This window comes from Topomyia yanbarensis, chromosome 2 (assembly GCF_030247195.1).
Source record: "Topomyia yanbarensis strain Yona2022 chromosome 2, ASM3024719v1, whole genome shotgun sequence".
NCBI classification, from domain to species: domain Eukaryota; kingdom Metazoa; phylum Arthropoda; class Insecta; order Diptera; family Culicidae; genus Topomyia; species Topomyia yanbarensis.
The window spans coordinates 160092852-160116761 of record NC_080671.1 but is presented as its reverse complement, the minus strand read 5'-3'; the positions used below and the strand labels follow the sequence as shown (position 1 = coordinate 160116761).

Here is a 23910-nt window from a genome sequence, read left to right as displayed (position 1 = left end):
TTTCTGCCACAGTATGATACAACCCTTTTGAATGATGGTTTATTATGCGGCAAATATGCCGAACAATAGACGTATTTCTTGATTACGTTGTCAACAGTCATATTTACCGCGACAGCACAAATATCGCGAGTTATGAGGTCGGATATAAGACATGCGTCAATAGCACTATTCGCAAGTATACATGCACGAGGCATTTCACGTGGATTTGTTATGCCATTTTTTGTTGAAAGCTACATAGAAATTTATTTTATGGAAATACGGTTCTTGAACCAAAGCTATGGAAGCTTTTCCTTCCTGCACAAGGTGGGATAGATTGATAGTTGCTGTACGTCTATTCCGTATTTTAAGTCACATTGGTTATTCGGTGATGAGTGAACCTATTTTCACCAACTAGACCACCTTCACATCTCCTTTAACACTTGTAATCCCCTCACCACTGCATTCCAAAATATATTAACACGAAGACAACATTTAACTCATGCTGATTTGTCTACTTAAATATTATGTTTTTGTTCAAAATGTGTCATCGTCGACATGTTGCTCGTCAGATTCGTGACAGTCGTGCCCTTGTAAATATATGCCAAATGTAATAAGATTGTAATAGATATGTCCACGATTTTATTGAAAATTAGATAAATGAGAAAGGCACATTTGCACAACTAGGTGGCTTAAACCAGGTTTTTTCAATAAAGCCACAAAAAATCCATAATTTTTGTTATTTGATTGTTAATTTAGACTATTTTTCCAAAAAATATTGAAATAAGTCACGTATATCTTTCCGATGCACTGTTTTTAAAGACGAATTGTGAAGTCGCAATTTTTTCAGTTCAAAGATGTTATTGATTAAAATTACCTCGAACCTTAAATGATAAATGTTCTGATAGTACAGCGAAATTTTCTTCAATAAAATTTTCTAGAGGATGAACTCCCAGTTCGAAAACTATGAATAACATTGAATCAATTTCTGTAGTTCTACGTATTTTTGTCAATTTTTAGATTTAAATTGTTTTTTCAGAAATCGTAGCCGAAATCAACTACAATCGATTGGTACATAAAAAACTAGGTCATCGCTTTGGATTTGAAGTTATTTCCCATCTAAATGAAATGTCTGTAGTTCTACGTACTTTTGACTTTTTGAGAAAATATAAGAATTTGTTATTTCAGAAATTGTAGCCGTCATCAATTACAATCGATTGGTATACAAAAAAGTATAGGTCATCAATCTAGAAGCTCTAAGAATTACATTGGTGTAAGGAACATTGAAATTGATTGGCAAACTGCCGAGATACGATTGTTTGAACAGAAAAGCTCATTTTGTCAGTACTGACTTTCAGTTCCAATTTATGATTTATCTGCTGCCCCAACATCGTGATTAAAAATTTATGTTAAAATATGGAGCAGTGGATTCCGTCACAGCTAATACTTGCAGGTCAAGGTTAATTCGGTAACAAAGACGGCGATACAGAAAGTGTTAGTATGTTTATTCAATTTCCATACAACAATGCTACATTGAACAATATTCTCTAAAATTTCCATTGCGTAATATTAAACAAAATACAAATTTGTATTTGATTAAACCTAGAACGAGTGATCGAGAATCTCTGGAGGTTCCTCGCAAAATTCTTATTTTGCGGCGTACATAATAACTCAAAATCTGCTGGACCAATCGTATCGATATTTTGAACAATGTTTATTAATATAATTTCCTGGGTAACAACGGGTATATTTTTTCGACTCATCCATTTTTCTTAAACCAAAAATCCGATTCCTGAAAAAAAAATCTTATTGTAAATATAATAACGATAATAATTTTGTAAAAAACTCTGGTAGTCACCCGGGGAATGATGTTTAGAAAAGCTGAGCAACATTTTAAAACGATTGGTCCAGTAGATTTTGAGTTATGAAGTACACCATGCCTCCCGAGACTCACTGTCACTCGTTCAAAGTTCAACTGTTTGCAAAAATACAGGAAAATAATGTTTAAATATTGCATTATTGAATCGAAATTGACTAAATATACTACGATTCTTTATATAACAATAAAATAAAACAAGAGATTCGTCGAAAATACCTTAACCTAACGATAAAAAGTTTAATTGAGTTTTTTAAAATTTTACAAATATGTACTCGTAATCGTGAACGGTAAAACCAAATACAAATATAATTTGTATTTGGTAAAACTATGGAATTGTTATCGAAGAATTCCACTCCGGAAAGATCCCAACTTATGCTCAATTCGATGACTCAATACATTTTGATTATTAAAAAAGCTAAATTAAAAAAAACAAATCATGCTTCTGTTTCATGAACAAGAACTTATCTGATAAAGTGGCATTGCAACAAAATTTACCGCTACCAAGTGGTTTCATGCCAGTCAGGAACAAACCGAAATTCGATTAGCTGTATTGCAAAGTTCTTAAATTTCATTACTACAAAAAGTAACACGTAGTGCGCTGCGACTTGTCGCTAGGACACCCCGCAGCCAATCAAGTGCAACACTTCATCAATTTCCATCTGGCACCGGCTGGGTCTATCGTGCATCATCATCAGGTTTTCCAATTTCGATGAAAGACCAAAAGGCAAAAAGTCACGCACTCGTGTTTGCTGTCACTCGATACTTACATAGCTCCCATTAGGCCATTTGGACGAATTGAAACTGGAATCTTCCCCATCGTTTGACACTGAAAATCAACAGACGAGAGCATAGCAACGGGAAAGTGGAACAATAAAAAAAGAAGAAAAAAAGTAAATTAGAATCCCACGAGCAGTGGCGCTACACGCTCCGCTGGAGCACTAGAGTGAATTTGCCCATCAATCGTCCTTGACGGCGTCGCCGCTCGAACGCAAAGTTAATCAGGAAAGACGGAAAAAAGTAAATCATCTTTACCGTACTGCGCCGGAATCACGTCCGGATCGCCTCTATCGTCGTCCGTTGGATCAGGCCGGGTTGTGCCATCAACGCCTGCTCCGTGCTGGTGGTCACCAGTTCCGGTACCTGGACCACCAGCGCCCACACCGGCGCCTCCTCCACTGCCAGCACCATGTTGCCATCGGGGGCTCTGTTTGGCGTTTTTCTGTCGAAGCAGAAAGGAAGACAAAAACGAATTTTCGTAATTAATGAAACGGAAAATTTCCTTCGATAAATTCGGTTTTATTGTGAGTAAGTTAATTAAAACAATTAATTGTGTACTGCGAGTGCGACTGCGTTTGCATAGGAAGTGCGGAAATGCTGCTGAATGGTGATTGCAGCCATGTCCGCTGGGTTAAAGACGGGACACCGAGTATGTCCTGCTTTTTGTGTGGGTAGCCTAGATCTGATGAAATTATGGCGTGATGAATTTAAATAATTTTTAATTTTATTTTCGACTTGTTCTGTTTTGCATTTTGTGATTATAATAGAACTTTAAAAATAGGGTGATTGAGAAATTGAAATCCGAATATCAAATCAAACTGTGGTTTACTGGGGTAACAATAAATTTTCTATAGAATTTTGATGCATAACCTTCAGAATAAAATCCCCAAACAATATATTCTGTTCATACAAAGTACTTTTCATTACCCGACTTTTAAACTTAAACGTAACTTTATAAAGATTTTCCTTTAAACGAATATTTTTTGACCCGCTTTTTATACTGCTCCATTTTTTGAGTGAGAACGTTTTAAGACCAGGTTCCTCCAAAAAATGTGTTCATCTGAACTTTAAAAAAATTAAAATGTCCACTATTTTCATTTTTCTCGGTGGAAATGTTTCATTGTAGTACCGACCATTTTGCTTTTTGTTTTCAGATGATTCGTTTCCAAAAAATGAAGACGCCAAACAAATCGGACGAGTTTGAGCAGCTGCTTTCAGAGCCGCCACAACAAAAAAAGTTGTTTAATATATGTACTTTTATCTGTAAAAAGTTTAATTTTGAAATATTTTTTGAACAATAAATGGAATTTAAAAAACACGTTTTTTTGGAGGAACGTTAAGGAGTTGCATACCTTTTTGTGCGAAAAATATTAAGAAAGTTTGAATTCACGTAAAGGCATAAAGCAATGATTGCATTACATCAAACTTATACCATTTTCAGTGAAATAAACAAACATATGTTAATAAAAATATATTGATAGTTGGCGGAGTTATGGCTTTTCACCCGAAACCCTTTTCTATGTAAGGGGTTTGCGATTGAAGACCAAAAGATAAACTAAAATCCTAGAACTCATAAAATTTGGTATATGAGTATTCCTTGTACCTTAACGATTAGTTGAATATAAAATAATTTATTCCTGCATTCGGGAACGTTTTTCCTAAAAATTAGCTGTTTTAAACTCTAAAAATTGTATTAAAAAAATTTCAAGCGCAAAATAAAAATTTATGCATAAAAGAGGAATCGTTAAGGTACGAGAAAAATTAATTACGATCAATTGAAAAAAAATGAAGAAAATCGGTATAGAGGTTTTTCGGCAATCGTGATTACAGAAAAACCATTTTTGGAAAAACGATATTTTGAGAAAATCGAGTTTAAAATTTCAAGTTACCACAGCTCTTGCTAGTCGAAGTGCGCTTTCGTGTAACTTTAGATCTATTTCTCGGATCTCTATAAAAAGTTGGGAAAATATTCTCAAGGAGTTGTACTTTCAGATAAAGTAAATAAAAAATTTCGACTGTTTGAAAAATACAAAGGTATGTGAGCCCTTAAATGGTTATTGATGAACGATTCTCTCTGTTATTCCATTATTTCATACGAAATGACCTATAGTTGAATCTTTTGAACGGTCAACACCAGCGCCTTGATGTCAAAGAGCGAGTTACAAAAAAAATCATCTCCATTTGGAAAAAATATATTGCTGTTGATGGAGAAACGCGAATGACTTATGAAAAGGTTCCATGAAATGATTCTATTACTTGAACCAAATTCGAAACATTTTGAAAACGACTATACTGAAAACTATTTGATGAAAAAATAAAATATTAAAATCAATTCTTGTTCATTGTTGATCTCAACAGAAAATATATAACGCACTAATTAAGTTTTAATGAACCGAGATTCTCAAGTAATATTTATTGAAATTTATTTTTGATTTTGATTCACACATCATACCGAAAGATGACAAACTAACCAACAATGCCGGTACCATACTGAAATACAGCAAATTAGAGAAAGGAACAACAGGCTGCGCATAACCATTTATTTATTTGCTGTATCAACTCCAGCACACCCCTTGGCCCCAATGGTGGTTCTTAGTTTCATTTAAGGATAGACAAAAACTTATTTTTAATCGTATTTATAGTCCAGTGGAAGTGGAATCCTGTGGCAACTTTATTGAAAACTCGCTGAAGTTCGGTAACAGTGCTGTGGCGATCGTAATCGATTGTCCTAAAAGATAGTCGCAGAAGAGAGTTAGTACGTTAGTAGTGTTCGAATGCGGACTTGAAGATTCAGGTATTCAGAATTGTAGAGAAATCCACTCTTGCAGAGAGTAAAGTCTGAGACGGATGGGGCTTGAGCAGGGCCGCAGAAAGAAAATACGGGCCCGGGGGTCCAACGTACGGGCCCCCACCACTGTGTATTAGGGCATTGCAAAATTGTTTTTTTTTTGAATTCTCAAAGGCCCCCCCTCTCATATTGTGACAAATGTCAAAGTAAGCTCAGATGCAAAATTTCACATCATTTGAACAATTCTAGACCCCCGCCCACTTCGCTTGAAATTTTTGAATATGGGAAAATGTGGAGGAAAAATATATTAAATGCTATAACTTTTGAAGTAGCAATCTGAAAATTATAATTTATACCTCCTTTTAAAGGAAATAACCTTAGTATTGGAATGGAGACATTCCTGTTTCTATAAGAATACGGGAAAGTGGGGTACTGGGGAAATTCCTTATTTTTTGAATTTTTCTGCTCCGTTGTGCAAACCCTACATATTTTGCAGATTTTCTAATGTGAAAAAGTCTCAGAAATCAAACGGAACCTTTGAGACCTTTGTCCGAATACGAGAAGTTGGGGTTATAGGGCCTTTTGTCATTTATATTATATTTTATCATTTTCTCGTGCATATATCTCTATTATTCCTCATTCAATTTTCATAAATTGTACCTTGTTGAACGTGGAAAATCCTTAGGAACAAAATAAAAATAGATTCGTTGCCGTTAAAATTCAGAAACATAAAATTATCTGACATATAGTCTCGATTTCACATTTTTATCATAAAACCGCACATATTAACTCCATTTAACAACAAAATTCTTATTTATTTTACTACTTATAGTGAAAAATGCGCTTAGGAATCACATGAGAAAAGTTTCATACCTGGAAAAATAGGTGAAGTTGAGGTATTAGGACATTAAATGAAAAAAGGGGGTTTGTAGAGTTCATGTCAAAATTTTTTATGTTTTTGAATTTCAATGCAAACGAATCTATTTTCGTTGTATTTCTAAGAATTTTCCGCGTTCAACAAGGTACAATTTATTAAAATTGAATGAAGAGTAATAGTGATATATGCACGAGAAAATGATAAAATTTAATATGAATGACAAACGGCCTTATAACCCCAACTTCTCGTATTCGGACAAAGGTCTAAAAGGTCCCGTTTGATTTCTGAGATTTTTTTACATTAGAAAAACTGCAAAATGTGTATGGTTTGCACAATGGAGCAGAAAAATTTAAAAAATAGGGGATTTTGGGGCCAAAATGACCCAGCACCCCACTTTCCCGTATTTTTCTAGGAAAAGGAATATCTCCATTCCAATACTAAGGTTATTTCCTTTAAAAAGAGGTATAAATTGTAATTTTCCGATTGCTACTTCAAAAGTTATAGCATTTAATATATTTTTTCTCCACATTTTCCCATAGCACCAATTTCAAAAATTTCAAGCGAAGTAGGCGGGGGTCTAGAATTGTCCAAATGATGTGAAATTTGGCATCTGAGCTTACTTTGACATTTGTCACAATATGAGAGGGGGGGGCCTTTGAGAATTCAAAAAAAAAATTTTTTTTTTGCGATGCCCTACTGTGTATTGCCTGAGTACAAAAAAGTTAATGTTTAAAATCCATTGGAGTTCACTGATATTATGTATAGTACAATGACATTTTATATTTATGTCCAGTTTTTGCTCTATTTATTTGTAGTGCTAATGAAGGAAAAAACGTAGAGCTTTTTATACTTTGGGAGTCTTTTAATACCTCTTCAACAGTTTTGGTGACTTTGAAAAGCGCCAATTTTGTCAATAGTATTTGTAAAAGTAAGGAAATGGAAAAATTAAAAATATAGTAATTACAAAAATTAATAATATTATCTGAACGGCGATCAACGGCAAAAGATAAAAAAATAGGAAAACTAAATATTAAAAGAATGTACAAAAAGCTAAAAACAACAAAACAATAAACAAATTAATGTCAAATGTTAAAAAATGTTTAATCGAAAAAAACCAAAACAGAACCTTTCAAAAATTGATAAAAGAAAACAGGAAACTAGGAAAACATACTGCAAAGATTAAAGAAGTCGAACATTATTGAACAAATGGTGAAAATAATGAAAAATAGGTATGAAAGTAGGAAAAATTTTAAGAATCAATGAAAATGAAAAAAACTACTAAAAAGAATACTCGATAAATCAAGAATAATAATTTATTTAACATTAAAAACAAGACATATTTAAATCAATAGAAAAAGTAAATAAAACGTTCAAAATGCATAAAATTAGAGGAGTATATATAAAAAAACAAGAATAAAATAACCATAGAGAAATTTAAAAAAAGGGATGGACCGGAAAATTTTATAAAACTGGAACATTGGAATGATGAAACGACGAAAAAGTAAAGAAAATTGGAAGCATTGAACAAAAACGGAGCAAACAGACCAAATGGAAAACAAAAAATAGTAGAAAAAAGCCAACATGGTTTACTATAGAAACACACAAAATGGAGAAATTAGCACGAAGAAAATGAATAAAATGGATTAAATTATTTAAAGAATAGAAAAAAACACTAGAAATGCAATTTGAAATAAATTCAAACAACGAACTAAATGTAAAAAGAAGAAAAAGTGCGCAAAGTGTCACAAAAGATAAATCAAACGATTTTTAGGAAAATCAAAACAAAATTTAAAAAATTCAAAGCAAACGTATAGGAAAATGGTCAACAGAAAAAGTACTTTCAAAATAGGTTAAATGGAAACAATGAAGAAATAACAATAACGAATTAAAGCTTAAGGAAAATGTGCAAAAAAATAAATAAAATTATTTGAAATGAACAATGAGAAAAATAAAACTATGTAAAACGGAAAGCTAAAAGCTAGAAAATAAACAATAAACAAATTAGAATGAATTTAGATAAGTAAAATTGCTTTTGGAAATGCAAAAAATATGAAAAAAGGAAATATAAAAAGGCTATGATAAGAATAAATGTAGTAAAAAGATAAATTTTAAAAATTAGATGGAATGACAAACGAAACAAATAAAAAGTAGAGCATTAAAATATGGAACAATAAGAAAAATAAAATAAAGAAAGCAGAATTTCCTTGAAAATTTTTGAATAAAATGAAATAACAGAAAATAAATACTATAAAATAAAACTATAAATTAAAGTAAGTGATAGTGATAGTGATAGCAATGGAAAAAACCAAAAGTAAGAAACGTGAAAAGATGGATAAAATAAAAGTATGTAAATAGATAAAAAAGGCAGAATCTTAAAATTGTAGAAATACAAATACAATCCACAATTTGAAAAAGTAGATCAATGAAATATTAACAAAATAAAAAAATCCATGTAGAAATGAAAAAATGAAAAAAAAAAATGAGAAACATGGATCAAATTTCAAATAAGGTTTGTGGTTGGATTTTACGCTTTGCTGGTTTCGAAAACATTCATAATCCTATAAAAACATGAATTATTCTGTTATTTGTGTTGGTGTGTTAGCACACCTTAAAATATTTTACGAGAATGTTGTAACTGATTTCTAGTAAATAGTTCAAAAATAAAAATAAAATCGTTACGTTCAGGAAGCGACGATCAAAATCTCACGCTCTCTTCTCCAAAACGAAAAGATTTTGCATGCGGATTTAACTTGCTACATTAGTTAGCTAATCTTGCTAACAAGTTGATTTAGTTTGGTAGCAGAGTTAAATTTTCTCTTAGAAATCAATCAAACAAAATTTAGTAATATAGTTGAATGTATGCTTCTTAGAATCATTGTCAGCCGAACTGAGAGATCTTCTCTTCATACATAATATATATTATAAATTATAATAATATATTATAAAATTCAAAACAAAATTATTAACACTATATTCGTCATGAAAGGGGCTTGATGTGTACGCAATTTGCTGTTATAATGAAAATGTTCATAAAAGGCTGTATTTGAAAGAATTGTGAAGCGTATGTATTTTTTCATCCCTGGACGCTTTGCAAGGGAGGATTGGTAGTTGCTACGTTTTTTACAAGGGGGAGGTTAGAACTTTGTGACAAAATGGAGGAAGAAGGGGTCGAAAATCGCCGAAATTTTTTTTGGATTAATCTCGATTTATTTTAGCATATCTAGAGTTTTTGATGACTCATTTGACCAATTGAGCTCTTAAATAGAGGTAGGGCTACTGCCTCTAGTGGTACTTTGACCAGCAGAGTTTTACTGAACAAGGGATAGACTTCAAGAGACACATGGGTATGCGTTGAAATCAATTAGAACTTCGAATTAAAGTGATCACTCGACAGAATTTTGGAGCGCTTCCATTGCTTTTTGTTGTATAAAATGCTTAAAACAAATAAATATGCACTGTTTTATTTCTTAAGTAGCTCGTAGTACTAGGAGGAAAATATCTTATTTTCTTCACATTCACCGTAGAGTGTGCTGTTTTGGTAAAGTACTCCTGTTTTTGCGTTTGTGAACAGTTTTGTTGATTTAGTTGGATGTAGTACTTCGCTTCCTCGGATATTCACAAAGAATCTAAAAGCATCAGCAACTCTCGCTGCTCCACGGTATACAAACACAGGCGTGAAATCACACTTCAGTTTCTTTGGAGAATCTTTGTGAGGAACATTGATTCTTGAATCGAAGGTTCAACGAGGTAAAGTAAACCCAAATGGCACATTTAAAATAATATTTGCCAACACCAAGAGGGCCTCCTTAACGATTAGGGCCTCCTTAACGATTAGGGCCTGCAACTCGAGGATGACGTTTATGAGGACTAGATGCTGGACGATTCCAAAAAATGCAAAATAATCCAATGGATTCGGACGAATTCGGATTTACCTCAACCATGATACGGAATTCGACTCGAAAACCGTTGTGGCAACCCTAAGTAGGGTTTTTTTCTTTCAATAATTACTTTCGATACTAATCCAGCACTTTCGAAGATTGGAAATTCAATAAATCAAAAAATCTATTTCATTTAACCCTGTCATGTCCAACTTGTTTTCTAGTGCATGTACGGTTTCAAAACCATTTTTCCTTGAAAACCTTTAATACTCAAATGAAAGGCGATTGTCACATTTATTGGCCTTACTTGTTTTTGTGAGCAAATCTTGTCTCAATCAAAAGTTATAGCTGTTTAAAAACTTTGTTGTCCACAAACAACATGGGCATGAATGGGTTAATTATTTAACCCTTACAAGTCTGATTATATTTTTATTTTGGTTATAGAAATTTTAACCTTAAGGTCATTCGCTTCTTCATTCAGGTTAGGATTTTTTTTTATAAAAAATCTCTATTCCTGTATGCGGGGTTGCGATTCGAATCCAGGTGAGCTGCGTACATGGCATTCGATGTACAAATTCCGCTATGCCCGCTCGAGTCTGATCTTGTTTCGACGCGAGATTTAGGTTTGTATAAACATAGTTGATATCAAATATGCAGTAGTTTAGAATTTTCGCTATTCTAGTTACCTCATGCACAAGATATTGAATTTTTAGTTGCACGCTCAAATAATTTTTTGTCGAAAAAGTAGTTGTTAAAATTTTAGTTCCTGTTAAAAAATCCGGGCCCCCTTCACAACTCCGGGCCCGGGGGGAAACACCCCGCCCCCCCCCTCTCTCGGCGGTCCTGGGCTTGAGAGCAGTTCCTCAGGATACTGAATGTATCGAGGTGCATTAATTGGCAACGGTTTTCATAGTTCGGTAGTTGGAATCTGTTTCGCCATGGGAGATGTCGAAGGGCAAAGTGTATGAACCGGCGTTGGACAGCGTCGATTCTGTCAATCCCGTACTGGTAGTACGGAGTCCAAACAGCAGAACAATATTCTAACGTTGAGCGGATCAACGCGCTATGAAGTGATTTAAGACACTACGTCTTTGAAGTTTTTCGCTATTTGGAAGATGCATCCAAGCTGTCTTGATGCCTTTTCTACGATGTATGAAGTATGTGGTTTGTGGATCTTTGACGTGAGAGTGTCTTGGAATCAGACGGTAATTGAATCGCATCAGATGACGTTTCCGCGCAAACGTGACAATTAAACATTTGTTCAGATCACACCACGTACTGAAGAAATTAGATATCGGTTGAATCCCGCCTCTGTTGAAAAACCTTCACATCGTCGGCGTAAGAGAAGCGGGCCCTTGTAACGTGCTAAACGTGCAACCTAAAGAGACTAAGATTATAGTATGATCAATAACGTAGATGGCCACACCCATGCAGGTCAATTTTGGGATGGGAAGGAATGTTAGTTCAACACTTGTGACTATTTTGACCGAGGAATTCTCTACGTCATCCACAAGTGTCGCAGGATAGGTAGGGAAATGAATCAGGATATATCTTGGTAGATATTGTGATTTAGCTAAGTACTCACGCGCTTTATCTTTTCATTTTAGATCAAAGTTTTCAGTAGTGCGACTTCCAGTAGAAATATGAATGCCGAACTCCGACCAGCCGTCCATCTGATTATTGCTTTTTATTAACGTTTCAATGATCATTTCAAAATTTTGCAGTACAGAGCAAGCGTACAAAAAGTGTAAAAGATATCTGTATGTGAAGAAATTCACTGCGAAATGTTAATGACAAGTGAAAATGACACGTTTATTATGCGTAATTAATATAATAAGCACAACGTCAAGGGCGGCCCAGAAGAAGAATAGATGGGAGAAGAGCAATACTAGCATAGACCGGCTACCATATGAGCGGTTCAAACTCGAAAGAGTGACGCAGAGAACTGCATTGGATGATTTTGAAGAATGGACCAGGAGCGCGATTTTACGAAGATTTAGCTTTCGATGGCCCTACATTATCTGACAAAGTGAAGTTCTGGAGTGTTGCAATGTTTACCACTGTTTAGGAAAGCAAAAGTAGTACAAAGCTAGTGTCAGACTTTCATGAGACCTCAAGAAGTCACTTTTGGAGGTATTCGTCAAGGTAGATTTGTCGGTAGACGGTTCCAGATTTAACAAAAAATTGGCTCATTTTGACACATCTACAGATCGCTTGTCACACAAAAAACTTTTTGTGTAATTCGACAGCTTCATCTTAGGCCAATTCAAAAAAAAATCCTACTTGTATATTTGCTTATTTTTATATACGGTGAAAGTTATACCTTGCGCTGAAGAGCCAGTATATTTATATATGTTGTTACTTAGTGTAGAATTGGGCTTCATCCTTTACGGCTATTGTACAATCGCCAGAAGAAACCTAAAACTTTGGAACACAGTCGAGAATAGCGAATCAAAAATGGTGACTATATGTCAGTGATTCACTCAATATAGAATGGATATAGGCTATGATGCAAAACCTTATGGTCCGTACAGGTTAAGTCTTCGGTACGGATCAATACCTTGACCTAGGAATTCCTAGCATATTGTTAGTCGCCTCTTACGACATGGGAGCAGGTTCCCAGTGGCTCTATTCTTGGCTGAAACAGCGCAAAAAAATTATTTCTCCGGACACCACACAGCTTGACAACAATGAAAATTATCTTCAATGGAAAAAATTGAAATAAGTACGCAGGTAACGAGTTGTTAAATTGATTGATCATAATTGTCCTCGTTTATTATTGCTAGTAGGGTTCGTCGCGGGTGCGGTAATTACCGCAACCGCGCGGTATTTACCGCACCCGCACCGCAAAAGCTGCGGTGCGGTAAGACACTTTTTCTCGCGGATGCGGTGCGGGAAATGAGCTTTTGCCGCGCGGTATTAACGCAACCGCACTTTAAAAAAATGGTAAAGTCTGCAGTCTGCATTAAAAAGTGAATTAAAACTTTGACTTTTACCATTTAAGAACGACGCAAATTATTACCTTACAATAGGGAAACATAATAAATATTTAATTGCTCTAATTTCCATGGACTTGTCTATGATTGGAAAAGAAATCCGAATATAATCTGTATTCGACCTATCGTTACTTTATTTTATACAATTTGTTTATTCAAATATAATAAAACAATCTGTTACTAAGAAATAAAATCTATAAGTTGTGTCCAATATAATTTGGCATCATTATTTTTTTCGACATATTTTGAACACTATGAAAAATTTACAATCGAATCTTTTCAAATATATAAAATGCACAATCCAATCATTGAAAAACAATTGAATTGTGCTGTCAAATCCAATTTAAAAATGCATCATTTCTCCCGATTCCTCTTGGCAATCGTAAAATTATGAATCGTTTACGATGAATTTGGAGGAATCAGCAGTAAGGAAGACAAATGTTTGAAAAGCGTCCAAAATAAGGAGGGGTCCAAATTAGGCGATAACCTTATCATTCGTTCTTCAACATCGTATTTCTATCTATTTTGGTTTCTGTGTAAATTCGCAATGAGTTTTCCTGCAGTTTGTTTTTAAGACTCCTTCTACATAACTTTTTTTCGCATATGTCCATTGTTCGTTCAACTGGGAATATTTTCTACCAAATTAACAACTAATATTTTTCAGTTAGGAGTATTTTGTAACTTTTTGAAATTAAAGCTTTCGAAGTTAGTGTAGGGTATTCGATTTTTTTTGTGTGTTTCTCAAAGCCTCCCTTCATATTGTGACAAGTGTCAAAGCTAGCCCAGATATCAAATTTTGCACAGGACAATTTTTGACTCCTATCAACTTTAATTGAAGTTTTTGCCATTGGCATTATGGAAAAATATTAAAAAAATACATAAAAAGGGTTCTACCTTTCGAACTAGCTATTAGTAAATTACAATTTTAAAGGAGCAATATTAGTATTTGAATAGGAATACATCCATTTCTTGAAAAAAAAACGAAGTAAGTGTTTTGACGTATTTTGTTCCTAAAATCCCCTATTTGTAAAAACATTTCTGCTGTATGCTGTAAATCATACATCTTTTGCAGCTTTTCAAATGTCCTTCAACAACTCTGTACCGGTTGAGATGGGATGGATGTTATGTGTAGAACGATTTCTGATAATTAAATTAAAAGTTTTCCTATTATTTGCTGCGGAAGAACGTTTTTGTATGTATAATGATGAAATACAGCTACATTTCATAGGACTTCAGTGCTATGGTAATATTTACCTTGTTTCGAACGTATTTATTTCAAGATGTACGGAATTTTATTAATAAAACTTGCAAAGTTGACATTTTTTAATAAATGTTACATTCTGAGGAGTCCGTCAAAGTTAATGTTCGTGTAAATAGGAAATAATTTTTTATTATATATAGTTATACAAATGAATTAATAATTTTTAAGCACACTTTTCAAAAATACAGAATTTTGCCGCACTTTCCGCATTACCGCACGGTGCGGTGCGGTAAATGCAGCGCGGTTGCAGCAGGCGGTGCGGTTTTATTATTTTTTTGCGGTTGCGGTACGGACTATCCATTTACCGCTCACATCCGCACCGCGACGAACCCTAATTGCTAGGTACTCTTTAGGATTTTTAACCGTTATGTGTCCAACAAAATATCTTTAACGGGCCAATTAAAAAGTTCATAACTATGGTGTTCTTAGCCGATTTGGATACTTTGAGTGTTTTGGATTGAGAAACTGCATATTTTTTCAGACTCTGTGAAAATGAAACTGATGAATTCACATGGTTCCCGGGAATTTGGTTTTCCGGAGGTATTGGGAAACTAGTTTTGAATTGCAGTGGAAAACTCGCTAAATGGGTATCAAAATTGTTGCAATTGTTTTAGAAATCTGCTCTTCATCGTTACAGGATGGCCCTAGGAGAACCTGCTCCGGAATGTCCGTTCCGGAGTCAAACCACTAAATGATTCCAGCACCCTAAAATGCAGTTTTCTGAGGCGATTTCAAGAATTTTTATACCCATATCGCCAGTATTCTTTTGAAATTCACAAGTGGTATCCAAATATCGGAACATTTTTCCGAAAAATCCGAATTCCCGGGAACCATATGAATGAAATCGGTTACAGCAGTTCTTTTGTACACCGTTGGTAAAATCTTTATGAAAATCAATCAGCAGTCTTCTAGCAATGCTCCGAATACAAGATTGCAAGAATGCTCTGAATACAAGATTTGCAAGAATATTGTGTAAAGGGAAGCGAAAAAAAAGTTGGTCGCTATTTGAAGCTTTTTCAGTTGAACTTTAAACACAGCAGTTGATTTTATTTCGAGCAACAAGATATATTCTGTACTGACTTTAGAGTCGTATGAAAAACACAGTGAAAATGAGTGAAAACCGTAGCCTGTTAATTTGTTTTTGTGATTGAATGATAGATGCTTGAAATTCGTTTTGATACCCAAGCCCAAGTGACATTACAAAGTTGCAGTAATTTTACTTTTAACAACATAACGGATATTGACGTGGTTCATTACTCCCCGTGGTACGCAGCCCCGCACTGTCCTTACTTTGAATGTAACGTGGGCAAGCGATTGCCCTCCATGAATGCTTTAATAACTGCCAGCTAATACATTTCTTTAGCAATACTTTTCTAAAGGCGTGTAAATACTACACTTACGTTTGGAACTTGACAATTGCACAGCAAAAGGATTAAACCATTCGAAATAATTACCACCCATTCGAATAGCACAATGAATAATGCCACACTCATTGTTTGTAATGTCTAATTAGATGTCCCAGTAATTGTGTTTTCGCGGTATACGGATCGCTATTGTTTCCCTACGGTAGGCAAATTCACAAGTGGTGGTGGTGGCAACAATTTCAGACGTTCACCCGCACTATGTCCGCCAGACAGCCAGTCAGGATTGATCAACACAAACATACATACCTGTTTCGAATGAATAGATTTTTATACTGATCGTAGCGAATCTGGTGTTTTACCTTCCTACTACACGGATGTTTCGGTAAATCACGCAAAATACCATTTCCTTATCATGGTTCTCTGTGCAACAGACAGCGAGGTAGCAAGCGAACGCTAATTGGCGCACAGAAGTGACTTGCGAGCGGAACAACAACACGTTTAAGAACAAAATGCGGTAGAGTAGAATCGGGCAAGTTAGCAAAATCGGCACATTTTGACTGGCCTCAAATCCGCATGTCTCGTTGGATCGCAAATATTGTGACGCCGATCGCTGACGGGTTGCAGTTTGTTTCAATTTTATGGCAATATTTGAACAAGAAATGACATTATGTTAAATAAAATATAAAATAAGAAACACTTAGACTTAACACTGTTTGTAGAATTTCTGAAATATATTAAAGATGTCTTTAATATCAAAAGATTGATTTGGTGGTCATTGGATGATCACATAAATCTTTATAGTGTAATATTGTATGGAATTTAAATTCTTCAAAATCATGATTAATTCCTGTTGACAAACGATGTGCTTTCTACATCACTGATGAATTTACAAAAAAATAGATGGGCTTTAGGATATTGAAAATCATTTGCCAGAAAATGGAAAGCGACAAGATATCTAAATTTTCAAATTCTTAATTCAGACGCAACGCCTCTTTTTTGAGGCCGGAAAAGAATTTAAGGCAAATATTTTAGATTATTTTTGAAATTTTCACATTATATTTAAATCATCATTTAAGTGCCGGTTTAAATAAAATCGGCAACTATTTTTCATTAAGAAGAGCATAATTTCGCGAAGATTGAAAATGTCGCGTAAAGAGTATGCTAAATAAAATTGCACCACAAGAAACGTTTGTTTCGTGTTTGTCATCCAAGTATAAATTAACAAAAAATAAAAGAAATAGAAAATAAGGAGACTTGAGCGATTAGTATTTATCCTGCTCAGCTCGACTCCTGCCAACAGAAGACAAAAGATAAGCTCGTACGATTTTAAGCCTGTTTCTAATGACCCTTCCACTTCTAGTTTTCCGATCTGTATATTTCACATCACTCACTTGAGTACTATGGTTCTAAATTTTCAAAACTTTCCCTGCTCAGTAATCTCTAGCTAATTGAATGTCGTTAAAAAATAAAGAAGAAAATGTTATATTACTACATATTAGTTGAAATAAAACTACAAGGGGCAGCCCTATGGGGTTGCACGAACTGTAGACGTAGGACTATACTACTTGATGTAAAATATTTATTTTCTTAGTACTTAGTGTGTGGGAAAAAACACCCAGACCGGTGAAGAAAAATCAAATTTTAGACAATATAATCACATCTCATGTATAGGACAAGCTTTCTAGTTGCTCTCAAACAGATCCTAAAAGTTCAAACACACATGAATAACTCCAAGTTTGTAGATGTGTTTCGATGCCACAGGATTGCAAAATGGTTAATATTACGTCATGAAAATTCAATTCTTCCGTGACAATTTTTTTTGCCTGCAATGCTCTATGTGTATGCAAAGCTTATAATTTGTTGGGATATTAGCATTGATCGGAAAATGCTTTCCAACGCTACGCATTGCATACATACAGGACATTTTGCAGGTCACCAGAAGCTGTTCATTTTACCACCGCCACATGTTCATTTTACCCACTCGCTATAAACATGTCTCATTTTTGGACACGTTTAGAAATCAAGAATCATGTTTGAAAAAATGTGTTTATGACGAAGTATTTTTCCCAGATATGTACAAAACATGTCTAACAAGAAACATAAGGTGATTGTAATATCTCATTCACTTATTAGTTAGAAAATAATGACTTTGAACACGTTAACATTTTACCGCCAGTTCCCCTACCTACCAACACATTCGCCGCAAACATTGAACCCAAGCGTACAATGCAAAATGAGTCAACGCTGATGATGATGGGTAGAGCGAAAGAGACAACTAGTACCACCACGACACTATTAGCGCGTTTCACCAAAATTCCACGCGGCCTTTCCCGATTGAAAGGAACGGCCGCGCTTAGCCCATTTGTCATAATATCGTGATTTTGCATAGCGAAGGGCTGAATGATTTTGTTCCAAAAAACAGCCCTGCGTTATGCAACACTTTGTGCAGCTTGATTATACCAGTTGCAAGTGGGGCCAAATTCACCAAGTTCCGTAAAATTCCTTTTAAATTACAGAATTGATAAAATTGCTTAGATGAGCTAAACTAATTAATCAAATCCTGTTTTAAAAACTGTCCTTGCATATAAACCAAAATGGGAAGCTTATTACTACCACTACATTACTTAATTTCAAGCGCAAATAGCAAATACATGTGCTACATGCAAATACATGTTAAACCAAAAATTTACTGGCAACATTACAGCGGCATTTAGGAAGCAGTTGGAGCGGTCGCCTGTTGAACGACACAGGGTAGCGTCCATCCACAGCCAGTGTAACGGACTTCTAGCTCAGCTAGACTGGCTGTAAAAAACACAGCGCAGTGATCTGCTTCGCTAGCCGTTCAACAGGGAACTGAGCGTGTCTGGCCAAGACCGTTCTTTAAATAGTCGATGATGACGTCATTCATAGAAGCGTTGCGCGCTAGGTACACCAATCCGTCGTACAGGGCTTGGGAAGCGCTATCTTCTGTGTGTTAATGCGCGATATTTTGACAAGGTTGTATATTATTTAATTTTTTAATGCTATGATATCAAAAATCTTTGGGTTTATCTATTGGAATCTATTCTTAGAAGTATTTCGGGGCGATTTGTGCAAAAAAATTGAAAATTTATCGTGAGATGGCTGAATTACATGCGTTTAAAATTGGACCACTTTTCGTTACATACCATTTTTGTTGAATTTGCAGAGTGCACCCCCATATCGAAAACAAAGACGTAGTCCTACGTCAAAAAAGGAAAAAAGATGACAGAAATACACTTAGCTTTACTTGTGTGGAAAAATTACAATAACACTAACAGCACTTGACTTAATGACCCATTGGGTTCCTTGCCCCGTTCTACTCTAAATATAGAACGCTACGATAACGACGGGAAATTGGTTTCATTATGCGCACTTTCTTCTGCCAAACAAAAGGTTCGGCACCGGTCGATGCAGTGTTACATTCTGCTGTTGCGCTTCGGGTGTTTTTTATTTCTTCATTTCTTTTTTAATGGATCAAATTACGGGCGAGGTAGTCCGAGCGGAAGAGGTAACGTTTTTTTTAATCGCTATGCTAGTTGCTTATTACACGCTGAACATTTCCTATAATAATGAGTGGGAGGAACACGATGCATATTATGAGCAACTTTTAAGGTGCGGGTACACATTTATAATTTATGCAATAGATCGTAGCAGGGCAATGTTGAAAGTTGTTGTCTTTCAAACTTGTACAATTCACTTATATTTTTATTTTTGATGAACATCTCAATACTAACTTCACCTAGAGATTACTGGGTAGGGAAAGTTATGAAACTTAGAGCCATAGTACTCAAGTGAGAGCAAGGCATTCAAAAGGCATACAGAGATGAACAGCAGCAATCATCATTCAGATTGATGCTAATCGTCGACAGGTTTTCAGTGGTGATCTTGCGTGGCTTAATTTTTGCCGGTTGTCACGGTAAAGATAGATACGTCTACCTTTATCAAGGACACATGATAGTGAACTCGGGTGATTCGTAGTTATTCTGCCTAAGCTCGACCCTCATTATCAGAAGGCAAAAATTAAGCCCGCACGATATTAAGCCTGTTCTAATGACCCTGCCACTTCTAGTTTTCCGATCTGTTTACTTCACATCCTTGCTCTCACTTGAGTACTATGGCTCTAAGTTTCATAACTTTCCCTACCCAGTAATCTCTAGCTAATTGAATGTCGTTAAAACGTAAAAAAAGAAAATGTGACTAACATAGTCGAAATAAAAAAAAAAAAAAAAAAAAAAAAGCTAACTTCACCAGTATATGCATTCTTGGTGTGAAATGAAAAACATTTCTCAATTTTTTTACAAAGCTTTCCTCAGCGGTTTCTGGGCTGGGTCGTCCATAATGTGTCGTTTGTTCCCAGAACTGGCACGTACTAGTTTGATCTTGATATGTACAATGAGTTCGCTGTATAATGGTACTAACCCCTTCTGTTTTGTACCGCATGGTGAGATAGGAGGGAATGGCCTGTTCTACCCTCATTCTCACTACAAAAACACCATTTGAAATACCTGGAAAGTAGTTCCTCTATGTGTCCTCCGTAATAGATCCATCTTCTCCGAAATACGAAATGTTGACAAGACTTTGTCATCTTGATAGGTCACCACGCAAGAATAAAAATAACGGTTCCCTTTGTTCTTCAGACAATGCACACTAGATGAAAGTAACTGTTTCTCGTTCGCTTCGCACTGCTTCGAACAGAAGCAGATGCACACTGAATATCCATATCAACATTTGAATAGGGCTAATAAGATTTGTAAACAAACTTTTGTTTTGCTGATTTCTCTTAATTTATTATAATTTCAACACAGAAGATATTTGAAATTGTTTCTACCAAGGGTAAAGATGTTGATTCATGTGAATCTTTCATGAAATTCAACTCGACAACGGTATAATGAGCGAAATAAGTTTGTTTACAAAAATCTCATTAGCCCTTTTGAAGAATTGATATTGATATCGTGAATGATGTTGCTGATGATTGGAAATAGACAGAGACCACTGTTTTAACCGAAAGCTGTATGCATTCTGTTCGCGCCTCTGTTCAGCGCTAATCACTGCCAAATAAAATTGTCCACACCATTTCATTATTATCGAGCAACATCTCCAACTAGCAAGAACATTCTCGAATGAACGCCAAATATTCCTTTCGCGCACGATCATCTCACACACAGCAGTAGCAACAACAATAGCAGCAGCAGCGATACGCGCGGTATTGCATCATCGTCAGCGAGCGTGAGTGATCCAACGATACAATCGCCCGATGCGGAAAGGCGACGAAAAACAATTGATGTTTGACATGGTATCGACAAGCATCGCGGATGAGCCACACGTTTCTAGAACGTGTGGCGTGTAATATAAGTACGCGCGTTCTGCGCATCGCAGCAGTCAGTATTATTCCAACAAGTAAAGTGTGAAGTACAAGTGAAGTGTAAAGTACAAGTGACAGAGTGAGTTTCCAAATAAAGTGTAAAGTGCAAAAAGTGTTTTTCTTTCCAATAAATCACATCCAGTTGCAAGTGGTTTTCCAAAATACAATCCACATAAGTTGTTTGCGGTTTGTTTTGAGTGGTCCATCCAAGAGTTTTATTTGTCTGCGGACAAGTGTAAACATAGCCAGCCACTAACAGCAATCTGCAAATTTCCCACACCAAGGGCCACCCCTAGGCCCAAACACATTCTGCTATAGTTTTAGATTCTGATAGAGCAGCCTTATTGCTTGTGGTACTAAAAACTGGATTCTAACCGTACTGCGCACTTACTATTCTTTTATTAAATTCTTCTCATAGACTGGTTAGTTCGACTGGTCTGTCTATGAAAGTACCAACTCTATCGCATGAAATACATGCGTTTTGACAGCTCGCAGTTTTCGGTAGCAGTTCACTCGCACTCTGAAAAAGCGGAGTCCAGGTTGGTGGGAAGTGCGCAATATCATAAAAAAATTAAATTGAAACAATCCTGAGTGTTATCGGTTAAATATATAGCACGACGGATGATTTGGAAGAGTGGTTTTGAACCTTCCTATTTTTAGTGATAATTGATTAGTTTTCCTCTTGTGTCATTCTTAGAACCATTTTCGTTTTACTCACATCATAAGGCTGCTGCTGATTACCATCGTTTGAGGTTAACGTGAGGTTGATCGCCGGGGTTAGTTTTATCAAAAATACTTTGGAAAAAGTGATCATTTTACGATAACGGAAATTATACGAATGTGGAAAACGAATTTGTACCATTTTCAACTTAATTTTAAGACATCCGAGTTGGCTTCAGCATGCTTGAAACAATCGTTGCATTTGGTAGCCTATGGTAGTCGATCTCTGTTCAAAATGTAATTCATCATTAGCCTGCAGAATATCAAAATACTGGAGTGCAGTTTTGATTTAGAGTTTTTTTTCGATTGGTTGGGTCGAAAACAAACAAGACATTAACTGTTAGCTAGGGATGTCTCTTTGTAGGAGCTTTAGTAGCTACTGTGATGATGAAATACTGGATTCTTAGCTCTACGCAAAGATTCTAAGAAGATGCCGCAGAGTACTTCCTAGACGACATCTTGCTTCCTTTACTCCGCTTTTAGTGTTTGTTGTGAAGGAGAGCAATGCTCGTTCGGCTTATCCTCCACAGCGAGAGTGGCAGCCTTTGGATTCTCCGCGGTTAGCGGGGGACGCGAAATTATACAACTAACACAACCGGAGTTACGGGTTAAAAATTGTGGTCAAACTGTAAATCATAATAAATCCATGATAACAAGATAATGCTTAAACTAATAACATGGTTGCATATTTACTTGTACCTAGAAGATCACGAATACCTAAACAAAATAGAATTGACCAAATTGGTCATCTACGGCGGTTCTTGAGGTCATGTAAGAAAGAATCAAAACTGGAATGTGCCAATGCCTGTTTGATGTCCTTAACCCATGAAACGTCGAGGTTTGATGATATATAGGAAAATGAAAATGATGAACGACTTTCTGGCCATTTTTCCTTTCCCATATAGAAAGGATGAATCAATTTAAAGAAGTTTGGAGGAAATCCAGTGTAATGTAATGTAATGTAATGGAAGTGATGATAAAATTTGTCCATTCATGTAACACATTTTTTAAAGCATTTGAACGTGCCATTATATATTTGCCCAAAATCTGCACGATTTGTAAAATATTGACTCATATCACCACATAAAGCTTACCTTGGAAAACTGATCCTGTTTCAACCCATGCTGTTTCGTGTTGTTAACCAGATCACTGTTAACATTCGTGATGGTTGAGGAGGTGGTTGTGGCTTTTATGTAGTAAACGCGCACGAAGATGACGAAGCACAATACCAGCAGAGTGAGCAAAACTCCGAACAGAATCGGCGAAACGTGGTCCAGCGAGGTGCTCGTTAGAACTATGAAGGATTAGAAAACATTATTTGCATATGTGGTAGATTCTAGGAAAAGCCTCAACGAAATTCAATGGATATCGCTTACCTGCTCGGTTTTCTGTGGTCGTGCTCTCGAGGAAAAAATCTTTGACGACTACACCCTGACTTCTTCCTTTCTGGTTTACGGCATAGATGACTGCCTTGAATGCGTTGTCATCACCCAGGTCATCGTAGATACTGTTGTAGTGGATTAGCGATTCTAACGATTCTATCACAAAGTATGGTTCGTCCGGGTTGGTTACGTTGTACCTGGCAATGGTATAGCGTGATTTTAATGAAAGTTTTATCTAGAACAACATAACGTACAACTGGAATACTTTGAGGCTAAATATGATTTTGTGCTATTAATAAATCCGCAAATATACAGGAGAAAAAGACGTATTAACTACTTAAGCAATTTGATATGTATCCTTGAATAGGGTAATGATCCTATTCTGGTACCATTGGGGAAAGGCTGTACTATTTGTTGATCAACTGTTAAATGAAGCTATATTATCTATATCCTTTCTCAGAAAAACAGTATCAGTGTACTGTTTCTCAAACATCCATGTAATTTTTTATTTTAACAACAATCGAAACATAACCCCTTTGGCGTGCCAAAATTCTCTGCATTGGAAAATAACATTTGGTTGAAACGTATTCCATTCCATTCCATTCCATCGCGCCCAAAATTTTTTAACT

General features: G+C 35.5%; 1 protein-coding gene across 1 annotated transcript in view; it reads right to left on the bottom strand.

The window, feature by feature from the left end:
- The window catches only part of LOC131679859 (CD166 antigen-like), a 185875-nt gene that overhangs the window by 19624 nt on the left and 142341 nt on the right, over positions 1-23910 (bottom strand). The window contains exons 9-12 of the mRNA XM_058960609.1: positions 23276-23478; positions 22994-23193; positions 2888-3074; positions 2623-2681 (exon numbers count right to left, since the gene is read on the bottom strand). Of these exons, the coding sequence (XP_058816592.1) occupies positions 2623-2681; positions 2888-3074; positions 22994-23193; positions 23276-23478 (649 nt within the window). The remainder of the gene's footprint in view (positions 1-2622; positions 2682-2887; positions 3075-22993; positions 23194-23275; positions 23479-23910) is intronic.